General features: G+C 39.5%; 1 protein-coding gene across 1 annotated transcript; it reads right to left on the bottom strand.

Moving 5' to 3' along the window:
• Positions 1–1,265: 1,265 nt before the first annotated feature.
• LOC138615690 (ovochymase-2) lies at positions 1,266–20,824 on the bottom strand. The gene is given in 24 exon segments (XM_069689445.1): positions 1,266–1,384; positions 1,637–1,927; positions 2,176–2,270; positions 2,366–2,469; positions 2,701–2,883; positions 3,002–3,237; positions 3,355–3,487; positions 4,538–4,756; positions 4,846–4,891; positions 4,893–4,924; positions 5,231–5,508; positions 5,955–6,031; positions 6,298–6,352; positions 6,354–6,414; positions 8,625–8,810; positions 9,288–9,430; positions 11,561–11,659; positions 12,637–12,754; positions 13,226–13,352; positions 15,199–15,296; positions 15,516–15,656; positions 16,815–16,908; positions 18,078–18,208; positions 20,674–20,824. Coding segments are annotated over 24 exon segments (3,123 nt in total). The 3' UTR covers positions 1,266–1,359.
• Positions 20,825–21,054: the final 230 nt, after the last annotated feature.

Raw genomic sequence — 21,054 nt, 5'->3', positions numbered from 1 at the left:
AATTTATCTTGCTGGTTGCCGCTTTTCAAATGTAAGGATTTAACAATGAACATATTTTGGGTTTGGATTGCTGCTTCAACTTTTTTTTTAAATCGATTTTTTTCTTTTGGATTAAACAATTCATCAAGTAAACAATTTAAATTGAATTGATATAAACACAAGATTAGTTGCAGCCCTTATTTCTTTACCATGTAAATCTATGTCACAATTTTAATCATCTTTATCTGAACATATTCATAATAGAAAAATGTTGTCTTATAGTTTTAATGAATCATACTCATTGATGTAGATGTGTTTCTTTATTTACTTAAAATGTTTGTATAATGTTTAACTTGGGTACTCAAAAAAAAAGAAAAAGTAAAAAAAAAAAAGAAGAAATAGCATTTAAATTTGCCTGATTCTTCAATAAGAAACCAGCAGAACTGCAGTATCAGTCAGCATCAAGACATTTTAAAGAGAAAGGAATCCAGTCAGAGATATTTAATGGTGGACACAATTTTTAGCACCTTAATGACATAAAAGATGTGTAATAAAACGCATCCAAATCTTTATTTGAAGATATCAGCTTGAGATGTTTTTTCCATTTTCATAAATAAACTTCTTCATGTTGTTGTTGATCCAGTCACTGAAGGCAGACACGAGTGAACGCGGAGGGTTTCTTGTCTTTGATGCAGCCCTGAGGTCTGAAGCTGACAATGCCATGCACCTCCCAGGCTGGGTTGGTTCCCGCAGCTTTGCAGGCGAAAGGGCCCCCAGAGTCACCCTATAGCAGAGCAGGACAAGGAAGTGATCAGAATTACTCAGGATGCATGGGGGCCACTATAACTTATCTATGTGCCCCACAATTTGTAAAGGTCAGTCAACCTCACAGACTACTCTTGAGGCTAATGTCAGTGTTATGCTTTCTGCAGCTCGCCTAAAATGTAAAAACTTAAGCTTTTCACAGCACTGCAGTTCTACTCGTCCCATGTCCCTGCTTGCATAGTTGGTTGTTCATTTGTCCAATTATGCCTGCAAACTAGGCAGCAGCCATTTTCAATCAAGGCTGAATGACCACAAACAAAACAGTTTGCAGGGTGTTACATAAAAGATGACCCAATTATGAGAGGCCAGCGCACTTATGTAATGATGGAAAATAGCTGGATTTAAACAATGAAGTTCCCTCCTCCTAAAAACGTCTAGTGTTTCTATTTGAACATTTTTGTCTGAACGTGTCCTCTAGCCTGGCAGGCTGACTTCAGCTCATCTGTGGATTCATAGCCAGCGCAGATCATGGAGGGCCGGAGGGTGTCCCACCAATAATCAGGTTTACTGCAGGTTTGGAAGTCAACAATAGGAAGGGCTGCCTGATTTAGCTTCTCAGCCACTTGGGGGAGCAAGTTCCCTGCAAGATAGAAGTGAAAAGTGAAAAGATTAGGTCATACGAGGTGTAGACATCGACATCGAGACATTCACAGCAAAAAAATAAACTTCCAAATCTCCTTTATCTTCAGAAATTAAACCAAGACCAAAGCTAGTTGGACAACACACAAAATCACATGTATTCATTCTTGTGAAATATTCTATTGAGTGTGTATATCGGATATGAAAAATTGTTTGAAGAAACTAAAATGTTTGAATGTTTGACCACCTCTACCTTTCTCGTCTCCCCAGCTGGTGACAAAGCAGGGTGTCCCAGCAGGCATCACAGCCCCGGGTTTCGGCAGACAAATGGGACTTATCTCCGTCGTCAATAGTGACAGGCTCGGACAGATGCACCAGGGCAATGTCGTTGGTGATGTCGGTGCGATCCTGCTCGGAGACAAACCCCTCGTGGCGGATGATACCATCCACCTTATAGCATTTCTCTGCTGAGGGAACATCCATGGAGCAGTTCATGTGGTGCTTCCCCAAACACATGCGCCAGTAAGAAGGTTTATTCAGTAGGCTGGAAAACAGGTGGAAGAAAAATGTGAAGGAGAAAATTAGAACTTGTTTTTCTTCTCCTTACGCTACTCTTCTTTAGCCAGGGCAAAATGAAGAAGCATGGGTTTTTCCTAAGACCTTCTTTTGAACCTGCGATAACTGATTGTTTTGTCGACGAAGGGGCAACGGAAATAAGTTTTTCTTTTACGTTGATATAATAAGTGGATTAAGTGGATGTAATGCAGGTGATTTTATAGTTTTATATCTTACACAATGAAGCAGTGAGCTGCGGTTAGGATCCATTCCTCATGAATCAAAGAGCCTCCACAACCATGCATGTAAGGTGTGGGCAACATTGGTGAAGCCTGGAGAAGAGAGGAACATTTTTACAAAATAAAAGCACGCCTCTGTCACTGATAAGATAGTCAGGCACTAAGGGAGAGACATGAGCCGACAGTACCTGCATGGACACTTGCCAGGGCCGGGAATGGGGGATCACCTCTTCCCCATTAACCACCCTCAAGGTGGATGTTTTGGGTTTCACTGCTGGGATGCCACATTTTTCTGGCCAATCTGGGATGAGAACGTGTTCAGTTAAGCTATCATTTGTTATGAATTAGTCAACATGTTTTTACACAAGTAAAAAAATTCAATCAAAGTTTCGTGTTCAGAAATGCTACAGTTGGAGTAAAAACCTTTCCTCAACGAGCTCCATTTAGAAACTGGAAACCTCAACATGAAATCACTACATATAAGACACAGGGCTGTTATGAGTTGGGGTAGGCCTACACTCACTAAGAGGGATGTTGTCCCACGGGTTACGAGCTGGAGGAGGTAAAGTCGGGATCACACCGGAATCAGTGGTCCAGTAACCACGAAAACCCTTCTGTTGATTTGCTCCGTTACTAAGGAAGCGGATGATGGCGGTGTTGCTAGGGATGGTAATGGTGGGTGGCGGGGCAAAGCCACAGAATCGACCTGCAGAACAAACACCATTGTGGAGTAAATCACCGAAGGCATCAATACTAATAAATTGTAGACGATATGTAGATAGAACAAAGTGCACACACAGAGAAACTGAAATACAGTCACCAACCTAGTGATGCCATGCTTTCTCCATTGAAGATCTCCACATAGTCTCCACAGTTTCCTAACATGTTTACAGCTTGAACTTCGAAGTGAGTGAAGGCGACATGGCTAGTTTTTGATAAAGGAATGTTAATGCGCCACGTGCACACAGTCTGGGCTTGGTAGTCAGTAGGCCAGTTAGGAGAAGTGATTTCCCCCTGATTACTGCTGAAGAGTCCTCCACAAGGAGCTGCAGTGGAACAAGAGGAGAGGAAAGGAAGGGGGACAGGCAGAAAAGGAGAAGAATTAAACGGACACATGTTTTGTCTGGAGGTTATTCCCGTAGCGTCTTCTCCAGTACAATTTTCTCCGGTCTTACCCTCTGTAGGGTCCACTGCCCTCCAGGTGGCATTGAAGCCTGTGTCCACCACCTTGTCATTGGAGGAGAAGCTGATGTGAAGTGTATTTCCATCACTCACCATGTCTTTAGGGGCGACATGACTGCAGTATGTGCCTGAGGTAAAAAATTAAGACGTGTTAGCCTCTGTCCTAAGAGCTTATGTAGGAGATTTTAAATCTAGCATATCTCTACTGCTGCTTACATATGTCTATTTGTCCTATTTTTATGTCATGTATGCATTAAGTGGACAAACGAACCTGTCATATAGGACAGAGATACCACGGATCAGAAGTGGCACAGCTGTAGGCTCAGAGCTACACCCGTCAGTCTGTTTTATGTGACATTTTACTGCACATTAAAAAAAGTGGAGGGAAATGCACACCTATTCCAGAGCACATGGAGGGAAACACAGAAATTGAGAATGGGGAAGCTTCACACTTATAAACCTTTTAACAAGTTTTCAGGCAATCAATCTCTATTTTTTTTAAATATATGTAGCGACTGAAAGGGTTTTCTTGCTTACATGCAGAGGGGATTTTTAATTCTTTAGTGTTAAGATGAAATGCTGTCTGGGTCTCCAGGTTAAAGACTGAGGTTGCTATTAGCTTTTAAAGTCGAATTTGACCTTAGATTTCTATAATGTTTTATCTATAAATGCTTTTTTGTATTTCTAGACACAATAGATGGTTCTGTCTTAGAGCATTTTATGTATATTTACTCAGCAGATAATGGTAATGCAAATTATTTAGATGATTTTTATTAACAACATTTGGAACCTATTCTGCCTTATTTGACCTCAAATATTGAATTGAGGGCTTATATGTCAAGATAAAAAAAATATATTTTGTGGATTGCTTTCCTGAAGATGTTTTTATTTTGACTCTAGTTTTATTTTTCTAATTTGGTTTCTTTGGACAAATGGACCTGTTTTTGTTTTGCCAGAGAGATAACTTTTGGATTTGATCTCAATGAAGGATGTCAAAAACTTTAGAAGTTGCAATAATTTGTCAGTCCACTGTGACATGTCATAACAGATGATAGGCTGTAGTTACTGTTCTGAAGTGGTTAAACTGGGTTGTGGGGATGCAGTAACCTACATTAATGACATCAAAGAATACAAATTCATTATCAGCTGTCGCAAAATGAAAGCAGATATTCACCTACCTAGACTTCCTGTTCTGTCTGTGAGGCTGACTTTGTCATTGATGCACATCTGACTCTCCTCCAGGGAAAAATTGTGGAAATGGAGGTGGACCAATTTGCCCGCAGGCACCTGGACGTTCCACTGGCAACGCGCTTTGCTGTTGTAGCTGCCAGGGTAACCCATAGAGGACAAAGTGCCACCTGTGCCGGTCAAGTCCTTTGACCCGCCACAGCCAGATGCTACACAAGGAGAACAGAAGGTGAAAACCAGCAATACACTCATTTAGATTGTTAGTAAAGTGGGTCAGTTTAGATGGCTGGATTCATACTGTGCTCATTGTACATGTCTCTGCGGATGACATTGGAGATCCAGGGGGAGGTAGGCAGAGGAGCGGGTGAACACAGAGGCTAAGGTTAAGGGCCTCTGAAGGTTTAGCATTAAGTGAATCACCTAATAAACACACAAAAAAACCATATAGATGCCAAAGCCGAAGACACCGGGGAATAAACAGTCCACCAGATGGCGTACAAACTACACAGCAATGTTTTTTTTTAACAGCAACAGTCTCTAAGGTGGTGTTGTTTAGTATTTTTTTCTGTGAAAATATCACTTTAAAGTAGCTCCAAAAGGTCCGTTTTCAGATTATTTGAGCAGGATAAACATGCAAACGTGAAATGTATGTGCTGCTAACGAGTATGAAGTAAAAACTGCACCGGTCTCATCTCCCCAGCCGGTGGCGTAGCACTTCTTGTCCCCTGGTAGGACTTCCTCGTCAGAGGGAAGGCAGGCAAACGATATCTCATTAGTGGGCATCACCTCCCTGTCCAGCCTGACCAGGGCAATGTCAAACTCCACACAGGGCACGGTGGGATACTTGAAGGCCTCATGGCGATAGATACCAGATACACTGAAGCAGCGTTCACTGGCCTCTGTGTAGGTGAGGTTGTGTTTGCCGAGGCACATGCGCCAACGCTGCAGCTCATCAGCATATCTGGGCAGGAAACCAGCAGATGAATCAATAATTATACTCCACAGTGTAAACAGTACACATGTCCCCTCATAGAAGATGACTGGATATTGGAGCTGTAATTGACAATTATAGTTTTACAAAACCAAATGACACATTTATTTGCAGCCTCCACAGTGTGCTACCTTGCCCTCTAAAGGGGACTGTAGACCATTAGCCAAAGCGTAGAGGCATCTCTAATGAGGCATCGCTCTTACACTGTTATAAGCTGGAGCTGAAAGCTCAGACACCAATAACTGCCTTCGGAGATTACGCAAATGGGCTTCCAGGAGGTTTGAGGAAACTTTGCAGGAAAAAACTGGCCTTAAAAAAAATCTGAACAACATGCTTCCTGTTTTTAAAATGAATGACATTAGCATCTCTAAAATTCCTTTTACACACCCTTATTGATAATGAAACTGATCATTTACCTCATGAAGCAGTGGGCTGCTGTTAGTACCCAGTTCTTATGAATAAGACTGCCACCACAGATATGGGAGAATTTGGGCTGTCTGACTGGGTGGCCAGACCTGAAACAAACACACACCGGCAAGCAGAGAAGAAACTCATGAAAGATATTAGCATACTGATCATTAAATGTACTAAACACAACGTGCTATCGTCTTACAGATAGTCAGTGAATTAATGAGATACAGGAAAGGACTGAGAAGCATAGAGCAAATTACTCTTTGATATTTTATTATGAGGAATCTGTAACTGTACTCGTGAATTCTGATGTAATTAGTTGTATATTTATGTGAATTTTCTACCTGCATTAGTGGAGATTCTCACCTGCATGGACACTTGCCAGGGCCAGGAATGTGGTGTGGTTCACAATGCCTGACATAACAGAAGGAGGAATGGCTGGTTTCCCACATGGGCTAGGCCAGTCTAGAAAAAGATGAGTTTGTGTATAAATAAAGCCAGACTACACAGAACATTCCTGCTGCTTAAAGATAAGTCCTTGTGTTCCAGGAAGATGGCTTTCAATCACTGATTCATATTATTTTAGATGATTTTCCAGTCACATGTTTGACACTGCTGTCTACAGTGTTCTTCTGTTTGTCCCTCTATCACTACTCTTCAATGGATCTTCATGCAAACATAAGCATCCTCCAAATTTCAAGTCCAAAGTCTTTGATGTCACAACATAAGCATACATAAAGATATACATTTTATTTTGCCCATCCAGACAGTTTGCACTAAATTGTTCCTGTCAATCTAATCTCACATTTTCACCCTTCATCCCGCACTCTTTTTTACTTCTGTCAGTCGGCACAATCATGCCAGAGCCCGAGTGGAAAAAAAATAATCTTACAGCCAGTAGAGTCCATCTATAAAACTCTATTTCAGCAATTGGCTTGTCAGGGGCCGGGGCCACCTGGGTCTCATCGCTGGGTGAGGAATGGAAATCAGGTGACAACCAGCAAGGAAGGAAACTGTAGCAGTTGGTCACTTCACATTGTGTTCTCAGCAAACCAATTCACCTTGTTTTATTGCACGTCTGGGAGACGGGAGAGGCGTGTGAAGAAAGGATAAGGATGAGAGGAAGCATGAATCAGATGAATAAAGGGACGGTGCTGTACAGCAGCTCTGACATAGCTCTTTGTTATCTGTTGTCCAGTTTGATTGATGATTGGTAGACATTGTATTATAAAGGTGGGGGGATTTGTAAATCAAGAAACCCAAAATATTAAATGTAAGGCTATATCATAAAAAGTATACATATTTTATGAATGCATTTTTTAAATGTATTTTTGTAGTTATTGTAAAAATACAATTGTATTATTTCTGTGTTGACCACTTTTTGATTAACAAAATAGCTCTTTCTGTAAAATGTGACAATTTTTTTAAAATAAAAATTATATTGCCAAGACATTTCTGAAGAGGGAAAAAAGCAGATCCAAACTCAAAGGTATTCGGATTATAGTGGTTACAAAAACAAATAGCAGTAAGTTCTCACATTGTGGTAGCTGAAACTAGCATTATTTATGTGGCATCTTCAGCGCTTACAGCAATGTTTAACAGAAACATTAAAGCTGCATTCCTTTTATATTTTGCCACTTGGGGGCAATGTAACAAGCTGACAACACAACAACTGACATATTATTGCCTTTGGATGTTGCCATTGCAAATGTGTTAACATTCAGGTGCCTATTTAGATATCCAGCTGACAGACCAACTGTAGCATTCATTTGAATGTTTTTTGTTCTGAAAACAGCTGCCTGCTGCTACATCTGGAAGCAACGCGGATGAAAGTGGAAAACAAAACAATATGCTATGATAGGCTAAGGCTACGTCTAAAAGCATACATTTTAATTTTAAAACGTAAAGATAAATTTGCAGTTTCAAAACTAACCTCTGTCAATACTAACACACCTAAAAGTGAAAATCACATGACCATTCACATACATAGAGCATGCCACCCCAAACCAGTCATACACTGTTTTTTGTGACCCATCAGATTCTGTTACTTGCGGTGTTGGTTAGGTTGGTCATAGGCTGAGGAGTGACATGGTTGGGGTTAATATTAAGGTACATGTGGGACTGATAATGCAACTGGAAATGGAGATTGCTCGAAAAATGACTTGTCTTCAGTGCATGTAGGCAGTAGTAGCATTATAAAAAGCAAAATTTAAACAGTATCTACCGTAGACAACAAGGTCAACAATGCCTGTTATTCATTATCCACTTTGGTAGTCAAAGCTGATGTAGTTTGTTTTCTTTTGGAAAAAGGTCACATGATATGGTTTTGACGAATCAGAGAAGGACATGTTAGAGAAAAGACCCCCGAGGAAGCACCTTTTCAAAAGTCCGCAGCATTTTCTAAAGTCTCAGTTTTAGGTGTTCAAAAATGACAGAGGAGTGTGGACACTAGGGATAAATGTAAAGTTATGCGTTATAGACCAAAGTATATGTGTGGATGTAGCCTTTAAGGCTCTGTAGAACTGAAGGAGAACTGCAGATTTGTATTAGTTCATCACTATGAATCCCCCTTTTTGAATTACATTTTGTTGTGATTAGTGCAGCTTTATGTGTACTCTGATTCATGCAGTGCATTACAGATGTTGTAAACAGTTTTAGGCTGACAGGTACTCTACCTATGGGGATTTCATCCCAGGGGTTGGGCTGAACAGGTGGCTCAATGGGAGCAGGCAAACTGGTGTTTGTTGTCTAGTAGGCCCTGAAGCCTTTGGCCTCAGTAAACAAGTCCGTATGGAAACGAATCATCAGCCTGTTGCCTTTTGTCTGGATGGTACCAGGCTGCTTAGTCCCACAAAATGGACCTCAATGGATCGGAAAAAAAACATAGACATATATTACACATATAATCTTATCATGTGGAAATATAAAAATGGGCCAATGATAAAGCAGAACAACTGGATCTGTCAGATTAACTGTTGCTCCATTTTGTGCTGACTGTCTTCCAAAAGAGCGAACCCGTAGGTCGTTTGTGCAAGCGGCTATATATGACCAACAGTTATGTTTTAAGTCACGTGTTATGCGATTAGTACATTCACTTTTGATAGAGATACAATGCTTATCTATTTTTGTCAAGTGTTTTTCTGCCTTGAAGTTTTATCTCGCTCTTTATGCTACACACTGTATTCTGAACTGTGTTTTGACAGAGCTTACACTGCTTAAGCAACAATTCAGCCGTTTTTTTTCGTGATAGAGGAGTGTTATGTTTTATGGTGAGTTTTAATAAGGTGTTGAGCTGCTTCAGCAACATGTGCCTCAGGTGTGAGTGTGTTCCTGTGGACCTGTGATATCCTCAGGGTACACAGCCTCCCACTCGGCAAAGAATCCTCTGTCTGTGAGGCGACTGTCAGACTGGAAGGTGACTGATAATGTGTCATTAGCACTGACCACCACTGAGGGAAAGATGTAGCCACAGTGTGTACCTGAGAATGAGGGACAGGTAGGACAGGAAAAATATGAAGGTAAATGGAAAGAGCAGAGCCAAGGTTGGAGGGATAGATCAAAGGATTCAGGTGAACAGTTGAGAGAATAGTGGCAGATAATGCAAGCATAATGAGGTGTAATTATCCCTGTGACTAGAGATGCTGAAACACTTACAAATGACAGTGACTATATCTGTCTGCGAGTGTGACTTCATCAGCTTTGTAATAAACAAAAGAATCATGTGCCAAATTGACACGGTTCTTACCAAGAATCTATGAAAATACAGAAAAACTGCCTTTTAACAGGAAGGAGCCACTGACAGATCCAATGTAGCAGCAAAATTAGCAAACATTACTGGAAGACAGATAATGCCAATTAAAATGCAAAATGTTCAACAGGTCAGGCAGCTCAATCAATCTCTGAGGAAGATATTTTAGTGCAACCAAGGCATCACCATGATCCTGAAAATGCACAATCAATTAATAAGACTGTATGCAATGCATTTATGTTTCCTATTTTATTGTTTTTTATAATGTGCCACATGTATTAAATAGGCCCTGTGATGAACTAGCGACCTGTCCAGGATGTACCTTGCCTTCACTCAAAGTCAGCTGGGAATCAAGTTAGGCTCCCACCATAAACTACATATAAAAGTGAATGTAGCTTCCCGGTCTGAAAAGTGAGGCCAATGTAGAAGTGCCTTAAAATATAACAACCACTGAATCCTTATAAGTGTCATTCCCTAAAGTCACTCCTTCTCATCAGTTTTCTGGCAGTTCAACTGAAAATAATTATTTCCTTAATTAGATATTTGGCCTCAAATAAAAGTATGTTTAAAGGTTTGTCTGTTTGAGTGACAGGCCGCTGGTGCAGTCAGGTTTCCATTATAGGGGATCAATCAGATCGAATCAGATTCACCACCAAATATGGGGACATCTGGCTCCAAAATAGTAAGATGTAGATGGCCAGAATCCAAACTCAAGGCTTCAGAATGGCAGTTCACAAACCAATGGGTAACAACAAAGATGGTTGCTGCTTGGCTCCAGCCTGCCACCCACTGTCCTGCCACCATGGTATACAAGACATTGTGTTGTCATGTTAGCGTTTTTTATTCTGCGACTCTAAACACATTCTAGTTGAAACTTCATACTTACACCACAGATACTCCGCATGTAATGCATGAGCTCCTTACTGCATACATTTACACATTAATGAGGGAACTGATTTCAGATATTTTATGCAAACTCAAACACATTGATATAGAAAATCTTTGGACCAGTAAACCAAAACAGTGAGCTGAAAGCACTTTAAGGTCTTAAAAAGCTCCAGACAGATGTGTTGATTATTAGATCCCACAGAGAATCAACACATCTATAAACATAAAACAAGAAATATACCGTGGCTTATTGTGAGACGATGCAACTATTGCTTAATAGCAGCCACTGTGGACAAAAATAGCAGTTATGGAAAAATCTGAAATGCTAAACCGTAGTCAAACAGTAAGTAGCAGATAGTCAATACATCTCACAATATCAATCTAATATGTTCCACTTCTTTAAAAAATGACTGATTAGTTTTCAGATTTTATGTGTTTGGGTTTTTAAAACATACATTTAGCTGTTTTCTCTCATTTTTGCTTTTCATTTCTCTGCATTTTGCACACAAACACATACTCCCTGAAGTAACAGGATGCAGCACTAAAACACTCTCATCAAGGAGTGTGGGCCTGCACCTCGGTGCTTTAGTCCTTGAGAACTCAGCAATAGATAAAGCTGTATCAGCTTCACTGCAGTCACTGAAGTGAATAATGAGAGGTAATTTACAGTTTGCTGGGCACTTTCCGAAGAAGATCCTAATCAACAGTTTTACAACAGGGGAGCTATACAGTAGTATCAGAGCTGTTAGCCCAGCAAGGTGCACCAAACACAAGCCAAAGTCCTCATATTGAAGGACAGGTGCATATTAGCAGATCCATATTAGCTTTTTATGCTTGTATCGGGTCAAAAAGTCAGGGGAAAACACTCCATTAGGAAATATTTGCAATGCAATTTCACAAGTCTGTCTTAAACTGATACAATGATAACAAAAAAATAAATCAGGTTTAATTAATGTCCAAGAGTATGACTCAGCCAGATTGTTGTAGTTATCTGAGATGATCACTTTGTCCTCCTTGCACTGTCCAGTCTCTCCTGTGATGGCCATGTCAGTGATATGCAGTTTAACCAGATATCTTCCAAGAACTATTTCCATGAGCAGGATATGGATCTGGGAATCCCACGGACTGGACAACTCCTTTACGCCCCTGAAGGATTTACTGGACCACCTATAGTGAAAACAATACCTGATCAGATTCACTCCTCATTATGCAAATTATTTTTTTAGAAGAGGGGGAAGTGGATTAAAAACTCGGGTGTCTGAACACCTTTTTGATGAGGTTGATTGTCTCTTTGTTTTACTGATGAAGACCAGCTCGCTTTGATACAAAACTGCCCCATGAACAAATTCATTATGTAGTACCTTAATGGGCCACTGGAGAGATCTGTCTGCCAACAGTTTTAATAAAGTGATGAATAGATAAAGCTCAAGGGGGATCTCCCCACTCCTACCACAGAGCTACTTGCATTCATCCTTATTTGGTAGCTGCCACCTGATTCGAGCGGTGTTTGTGCGTAGAAAACTGCATGGGGAGGGATAACAATTATGTAGGGTTTACCATCAAACAAGCCTTAGTAGACCATATGAGAAAATAGATAATTATATTATATTTTATGGTGGATCAGTATGACCTTTCAATAGATAACTGTTTGCAGTCTTAAATGATAAAACTGCCCAGAAGACAACGAGAAAAGTCTGCTGTGAGGTACGATTGTTTTTTTACACCGTTTACATATGCTGGCAACTAGACGTATCTCATATTGTATATTTTAATAGAACTCAATCAAGATTTAGACAAACGACAAGACAGTTTGCTCAAAAAGTAAATAGAACCAGACTGTGTCATGGGAACTATGCGTATGGATCCATGCTTCCTGGTTTAAGTAAACAAGATAAAAAAGGAATCAGGAAAGTGTTTGGACAGAGTGTTCACCTGAAGCCGTGGGAGGTGGACGGGTTTGTGTGGTGGGCCTGGTTGTTGTTGTTTTTGTTGTTGCTGTTGTTGGTGGTGGTTTTGTTGTGGTGGGAATCACAGTAGGTAGAAGTCTAAACTTTGTGTAAGTTGCTCTGAATCCTTTTGAAATCAGACTGTTGTCAGATTTGAAGCGGACAACCATCGTGTTGCGGCTGGATTCCACTGGCTTTGGCATCGTTCCCCCGCATAATTTAGCTGTGATGGATTATATAACTGTGAAAAAACAATCGTGGAAGCTTCCACAATAACAACAACATTCCCAAATTTCAGTTGAGACTCTGGTATATTTAATTGGTGCTGCTTCAACAGTTAGGTCTATGGGAACAGATTTAAATTCATTAAGTTTAAAATAGACCCCAGAAGCTCTGTCCATTGTACAGATCTCAAACTTTTAATTGAGCTCATCTTTTATTCATAGAGCCACACAGTTGACACTGTTAATGTTGAACAAAGCCCACCATCTATTCTGACGTTCCAACACATCCTTTGGCCTTTTAATCACACATCCAGCTCCGACATAAACTCTACTGATGAGTGAAAATATTGTGTGACATATAATATAGGTAAATACTATCCTTATGCACGGTGGCTGAAATTTATTTGAAAATCGTTTCTTCTCCCTTTTATCTTCCTAAGTGCAAATTGGATGCATTACGTCATACTTACCTATGAAAGAAGAGTTGGCTGTGTAGCCATCATAGACCTGAACAAAGTCTCCACAGACCTCAGGGACCAGGTCAAAGGAGGTAAATGTCAGTCGGACCCCCTCGCCTTCAGGCACTGTGATTCTCCACTGATCCGACAAACAAACACAGCACAGACACACACACCAATCATTTCTATTGCAAAATTAGATTCTCGCATCCAATTTTCACTTTAAATCACAGTTTCTTTTAAACATAAATAGTGTAAACAGTTACACCTACTGAGGGTTTTTCTATAAATGATACTCTGAAATCTCATGAATGAACGGCTATCTGCATCACCCCTCATGTTTACCTCCTTCTAGTCCCACAGCTGCAACATGAGCTGCATTCTGACATACTGTAACTTATAAATAATTCCATCACAGATTCGGCTTCTGTTTGGACAGACGGTGATCCGTCAAGCTAAAGCACAGCCACATGAAATCATGATTACAGCAGAGTAATACCATATGACTCCATATCCAAACCCAGCATGCAAACCCTCAAATCGAAACCGAATTAATTACATGCATTAATCACTGATCAAGACCACAAATGCTGTCAGGATGATTGTGTTGAAACCCAAAGCTAATGGATTTACTTTGAGGTGAGAATTTGAAATCTTTAGGTCTATTTGAAACCACTTGCTAATCAATAGTAACACACTGTACAACACAATGGTTGATGTTATATGGTATATTCAGGACATCTTCCCGGTAATGAGTGTGGTTAATTTGCACAATTCATAACTCAGTACTCTTAGAATAAAAGGAAACTCCGTGTAACACATATGTTTCCTTATCTAAACCATTCCTCTTACATTATTGGCATAAAGTTAAGTGATACTTAGCAGCAGCTTAAACCTGGATTCACCTCATCAATTATCATTAAAGGTGTGATTGAAATCTTAACAAAAAGGTAGCCCTTAAATTGTATTAAAAACTATACATTGCAACCAATGACTGACTTAACTAAAGCTCATAGTAGACTGCTAAATCAAAATTGTAATGATTTCACACACTGTAGATAAGGAAATACACCTAAAATATTTGTAAATAGACATGTTTCAGACAATGCTGAAATAAATGGAATTTGTGGGAAGCTATAAAAACAAATTTTTCTAATTGCCTTTTTGCTATTACAAATGTTATGTCTGTACATTATCAAAAAGTGGACGTAGCTTCCGGGTCTGAATAATGAGGCCAATGTGGAAGTGCCTAAAACTGTAATACCACCAAGATCCACTAGTTTGGCTCCAAAAAGCCTCTGGCTCCATAGACTACCATTCAACTCCTTTCCCGAAATACAAAGTCAATAAATTTTTTACATGAGTCATTATAGTGTCATCCAATAAATTCCCTCCTTCTTATTAGTTTTCTGGCAGTCCATCTGAAAATAATCCCATGAGTAATTAGATATTAGGCCTCAGAAAGTGGCATTTTTGAGGCCATGTCTGTTTGATTGACAGGCCAGCAGTTTACATACTAATGGGTGACGTCACAGTTAGTTGCCACTTGGTAAGAACACAGGAGCCTGGAGATAATTAGCTTTAATGTAAAGACTGGAATCAAGAGGAACAACTTACCTGGGAATTTGTATAGAATAAAAACTCCAGCCACCAGCAGTTCTGATGTAGCATTAACGGTACAAGAACTGCAAAGCCTCGTGTTATTTGTACATGTTATACATCATTTCTATCCTTACTTTTTTCTGGTGGTCAGCTCCATTACTAATCTAGTCACACCACCTAAATGGCCTAAATGATATTTTTGTTCAAGTGTTTGTAGATGTGTGCAAACAAGTAAAACATTAGTTTTATTAATGCTAATATTGGATTTTATTTGATTTCAACTGTCTTTGAAAGTCAGCTACGATTCTTCAGTATAAGCAAATGTTACCATGTTGCTGTCAAATTTGAGCTCTTCTGGTGCTTGTTTATGATCTTGGCATTACCTGGTACAGTGCTCCGTTCAGGTAGTTCTGCTCTGGGAAGCCGGGGGTCATCAGATTCCCCTGATCACCTTGGAGAAAGCCGCCGGCTCCGGCTATTTCTGGAATCAGGGATGAAGGGCACTTCAGCTCCACAGACACCTCAATGATACCCGCAGTGCACCCCACCCCATTTTCATTTTCCATTTACTTCTCCTCTTTTCACCCAGCACCCAACATTCACTTTCTAGGGCAATGAGATACTGTGAGACAGAAATCCAACATTATGTCAGAGTCAAGGCAATTTCCTGTCTGAAATGGATTTCCTCTTATAATCTTACCTGATGCAAGCTCTGGAGCCACAGCTTGGTAATGAGCCTTAAATCCTTGGTCTGTTGTTCTGTAATTGGTGTCAAAGTAGACCGTCAGGTGGTTTGTCAGTGTCACCAGCGGTTTCGGTTTGGCGTAGCCACAGTATTTACCTACAAATACCACACAAATTAGGTGGCAAGAGACACAACAATTCTGCACAGCTTGTTCTCCTAATCAATATAATCCATTAGCCCTACACTGGAGGTCCCTGTAGTGAGACCAGGCTGTATTGTTTTAAAAATGCAAACCGGCACTATTTTTTTTAAAGGCTACAGAAGCCACCTTGTGCTACTATTACTAATGTGGATGTTAAATTTGATGTGCTTCATTTCTATAGCATTAAATTTGGAGTTGCAACTGAGAATTTGTAAAACCAGTTCAAATACATCAGTGTGTTTACTGACCCATTTGCTATTTCTTAGTCTGCTATTCTTCTCCATTATTTACAGTTTTGATTAGGTAAAAGAAAACATGCCCGTTTTTCAAATCTCACCAGTGATGGGGGAAAGAGACTTACATGTCTCCATAGAGTCCAAGGTTGTTCAATTTGGCCTTACAGTTTCACAGCTGTTACTGACTAAATTTAGGGAAGTTTTTTCAGGAGGAAGTTTAGAAAAATAGTTTAGGGCTTCGGGGTTTCAAGGCATGACCCAAATGTTACTGAAAAGGTAAATTACCGTGTCAAAATGGCATCACAAGATGCAAAAAAAGACTACAATGGGCCCATTGTCTGTTACAAATAGCAGCTATTTATTGAAATTATTTAACATCTTTATTTAGCATCCATTTATTACAAAGAATAATTATTGTGATGAATAATGCAAAATTTATTCCTGCCAAGAAACAGAGCTTTAAATCTGAGTTGTTTACTCATATATTTACTCAATGTTTACACCTTCTTTGGATTAGTGCCCCAGTCTGGCCTTGCTAAACCCGGCCCAGTTTAATTTGCCTCTGAATCACTAACACATAATGCATATATAAATGATAGAAATCATTCCAAACAAACACGAGAGATGTTTGTGAACCAGGGACACTATTTTAACCTCTGTAGTCTGTTTGGAAAAAGAGTGTTGAAGTTGTTGTGTTTCAGTAAGTAGAGCAGTGCAGTAGACCAGCTGGACTGTGTGGCTCACTAGCTGAGTCTGCCCATGAATGGATGAATCCCCGTGGCCTTACATGGGATGATATCTATCTGTCGTAAAAGGAGACTCAACTTCATTTTCAAAAACCAATTATTTTCTTTGAAGTTAATGTGAGATATTTACCAATGATTCCCAGTGTGTCTTGCAGTGTGACGAAGTCTGCCGTGCAGAGCTGCGTCTGCTCCAAAGCAAACTCCTCAAACCACAGATGAATCACCTGCAACCAAAACATGCAGAAGTATTTAATCTTTTTTTAAATCTGAGAAATCGCTGAGAGACGCCAGAGCCAGAGATGAAATGTGAGTGTGTGTGTGCGCGCGCACATACGTGAGAGTATGTATGCCTGTGACTTCGTATGTACAGTATCTTCACATGTAGGAATATAGCAAACTACAGAAACAGCGAGAAGCAGCCACTGAGTCAATCATGTAGTACGGCAGCCATGCTGCCAGAGAAGGAAGGATCAAGGATTTAGTTGCGTCCTGTGGGTTTGGAGAGGAGAGCTGAGGAGAATGAAGGAGACAAGGCAGCCATCTGTCTGCAATGCTGCCACTGCATTCATCCCAGCTGTACTCTACTGCTTGGCCTCACATAAGACAGTTTCCATAACAGTAACTTGACAAACTCCAATCATTAGACACAAGCCGCAAGAGCTGTGGAAGACTGACTGAAATAAAGACAGAGTTGTTTTGATCTGCACAATCCTGGAAAAAAGAGATAGGGTGAGTGTGTTAAAGCTGGCTTTTAAGAGGAAAATTAAATCAGATCATTGTGTGTCTTTTTATGTGATAAAAGCTATTAAACACCTTTAGATAAACACTTTTGACTGTGGAATCATCTGCCTCTGAATCTTTGTTATCAGTGGAGACTTTTAGGCCACAATTGCAGTAAAAACCCACCTTTGCTTCTCTTACAGGAGAAACTTATATTAATGCTGCACTGCAAATTCTTGATCAAGCACACTACTGGTCACTCTCATTAGATTACAATTATTTAGAAGATTATGATGGACATTACTGATGAAAAATGCTATTTTTGAAAAACAATTTTTAACTGCAGCTTAATATTGCAGTTTATCAGCTATTTTTATTTTGGACCACACTTTGTGCTGCATTTGTTTATGAGAGGTGCTATCTAAATACAGTTTATGAGGATGAGCATTGAACACATGCATTTGTGTATTAAAATTAAGGTGGAAATGAATAAGAAGCTACTCAAAATGATTATCTTCCTGGACCATATATGTTAGTAAAAGTTATTCGGAGTTGACCCCATGACTCTATGAGTAATATTTAAATCTGATACGGCTGTAATGTCATTTTATATGAAGGATAGTAGTGTTTAAAGTAGTCTATAACTCTACCAGTTCTCCTTTATTCGTGTTACCTTGCCAGGGTCCACACTGATCTGCCAAGTGCAACTTTTGCCGTTGTCATAGCTGCTGGGGTAGTTCCAGCTGGTGAGGGTGCCTGACTCCCCAGACAGCTGCTGAGGACCACCACACCCTGAGCTGGGCCCTGGAAATAAGTAACAAAGGTAGTTACTGAGACACTCTTTTGAGGAAATCCTTTGAATATAAACCATATTTGAAGAGCAGCTACGTTACTTCCTGCAATGGTCAATTCTTTTTTATTTTTCCCTTAAAAAGATTATTTTCTTATAAACGGAAAACAAGTAAGAGTCTACAACCATGCTAGTGACTCGGTGAGGCTAGAAGTGTTTTGAGTGACAATGCTAGGGCGCTCACAGTGACACAGGTTTAATGTTATGCTAATATTTGCTTATTAGATCTAAAGGACCGCTGAGGTTAATGGCAACTAATTAGTTTTTGCAGGTATTTGGTCATTAATAAAAGTCATGGACAAATTTTTATTTTGACCTGATGATGGTGCTAGATGAAAAGTGAAGGGGTGACCAGTTCATCCTGCAGGGCTCATGTATGGGTGCTCCCAATTTCAGCCAATAGTTGCTGAGATATTTCAGTCTGGATCAAAGTGTTGTGTCGACTGATCTATTGCCACAGCTGAAAAACATGGCCGTAATGTTGATTTATTATTGTACAAACAACCACACTGCAGGTGGAGAGATAAAATAAATAAAATCACCTTATAGTATTTGCAGCGAAAAATATAAATGAATTGATAAGCCTTGGTAACAGCATTGATTATACAGTATGTCATCATCTGCAGCTGTAGCGTGCTTTCCCTCATGGCTGGAGCAGCTTCTGTCAGCGAGTCTGGAGGCAGCTGTGCTCAACAGCAACAACATTTACCGTATGTCATTAAGGCTGAACATTAATGTTAACGTAGCTGCAATGTTGTTCTCTTCTGTAAAACAAGCCATGTCAGGTTTGGGAAAATATTTCTCATTTTGTTTTTTTATTGCTGAATTGATGAAGAAGTTACAACAGTTTGCTGTGGTCACTCCTCACAGCCTGTTCTATATGTCTCATAACACTCTTGTTTGAGATTGTTTTATTCAGGGGGGCAGAAGAGTCTGATGAATACTAACCTGTGATGCTAAAAACAAATGATCCTTTTCACCCCTTAACCCACTCTCAAACAATTTCCCACTTCCTTTTCTAAAGACAAAACAAGCCTGTAGAAATGTGAATTTGAATCTAAAGAAGTCTTTTTTCTTGTTTACGGACAGAGGACATGGAGATGGAGTAGTATATGTATATTTCATTATGGTAAACAGTACTCGTATGATGAAGCTTATTATTATGAAATTACTGAAACATTTTATGAGTGAGGCATAAGAACTTTAGTAATTATATAGTACTGCTTGCTTTCCCCTTTTCATACTGTTTTATTGTCTTTGGGATCAGAAAATAATTCTCCTTGTGAAAATGCCAATGATGGATTTATTTGTCTATCATATTTGCATGATTTTTTTTTTTTTACTTTTCCACAACAGCAAAGAACAATTCATATTTGCATTATTTGTTTACTTTTCCACAACAGCAAGGTACAATGCAAACTCATATCTTTTACATAACTGCAATTTATTATGAACTGTTATTATGCAGTTTGTATTTCCGCCTCGCCTATTGGTTTTCAGTTCTTGTATTTGCTGTTGAAAAAGTTGTGGATATTTTCAAATTAAAAGGCATCATTAAAATCCTCCAACAAAATTAATAGTCTATAGCGACACTATCAGTACTGTGAGGCTGTACTTTGAGCTAAATGCTGATGTCAGCAAGCGAGCATGCTCTCAGTGACAATGCTGATATACTGACGGTTAATTATCACCAGGTACATAGTTGATCATTAAAAAAAATATTAAGTTCAGTTGAGTCCAACGGGAAAGCCACTAGTTCTGCAGGAAGTATGGTCATAAACCAAAACACTGGACAACGTTGACATGATGATTGCACTAGAGGAAAAGGTTGGGAGCCCTTAAGTCATTTGGATTCATTCTCTGGAGACCATGAATGTTTGCAAAAAAATTCACAACAATCCATCAAATGATCTTTCAGTCTGTGAAAAAAAAAAAAAAAAGTGGTGAACCAACAGACCGAGTGATTCTGTTCTAACAAATAATGTATTAGAACAGACCTTATGAAGAGTGTCAAAACTCAAGGGTACATACACAAAGTATGTACATTTTATAATAATCTATTATCTGCCAGTGATTAAATACTTTCATGCATTAAAACAGGAAAAAAGTTGGGGTATATTATTTTCTGCATCCACATTTCCTATAATAATTTCCTAATACTGTAATTTCCAAGAGGTTTTCGAGAAAGATTCTTGGTACTTATCGTTGAACTATCCTTTATACTCTATGTCAGCACACAGAACTAAACATGCAAAAATGTATGCAGTTTTAAAAAAGCAACTAAAAACACGAGCGATGTCAGAAAAACATTAGCACAATATTGCTGCTTGTTTTTTTTAGTATTGTACCTCAGATTTATAAACTGGCAAAAAACAACAACCAAAAAACAACAATGTATTTTCTAAGTATAAACACTAACCTTCTGCATGAGTCGAAGAGTCAGCTTTGTCAGTGAAGTAGATGACCACCAGACCGATGCAGGCGCCGGTCATTGCCACAAATAGAAATATCAAACACTTTTCCAGGGTGCTAAGACCCTTGGACCGACGACGACCCTTCTCCACATCCATTTTCCTCACAGCGGTGGAGATGTGCCGGACTGTGCCTCGTCCAGCAATTCACCAGCTTATTACCAACACAAGGAGGATCACATCTGAACTTTGATAGCACACATGAACCTTGAGATCACTCAGAAGTGGCAGTGTGCCATCCTGACTGGGATAAATGGGATTGAGCCATAAATCATACTGTTTCATGTCGGGAACTTAATGAGTATGGATGCTGCAGTTGCCCTAATCTA

Source organism: Brachyistius frenatus, unplaced genomic scaffold (genome assembly GCF_029030835.1).
Source record: "Brachyistius frenatus isolate BFR_SWC_R1_liver_20210118 unplaced genomic scaffold, ASM2903083v1 Contig_7, whole genome shotgun sequence".
Classification (NCBI taxonomy): Eukaryota; Metazoa; Chordata; class Actinopteri; family Embiotocidae; genus Brachyistius; species Brachyistius frenatus.
This window is presented reverse-complemented; position numbering and strand designations above follow the sequence as displayed.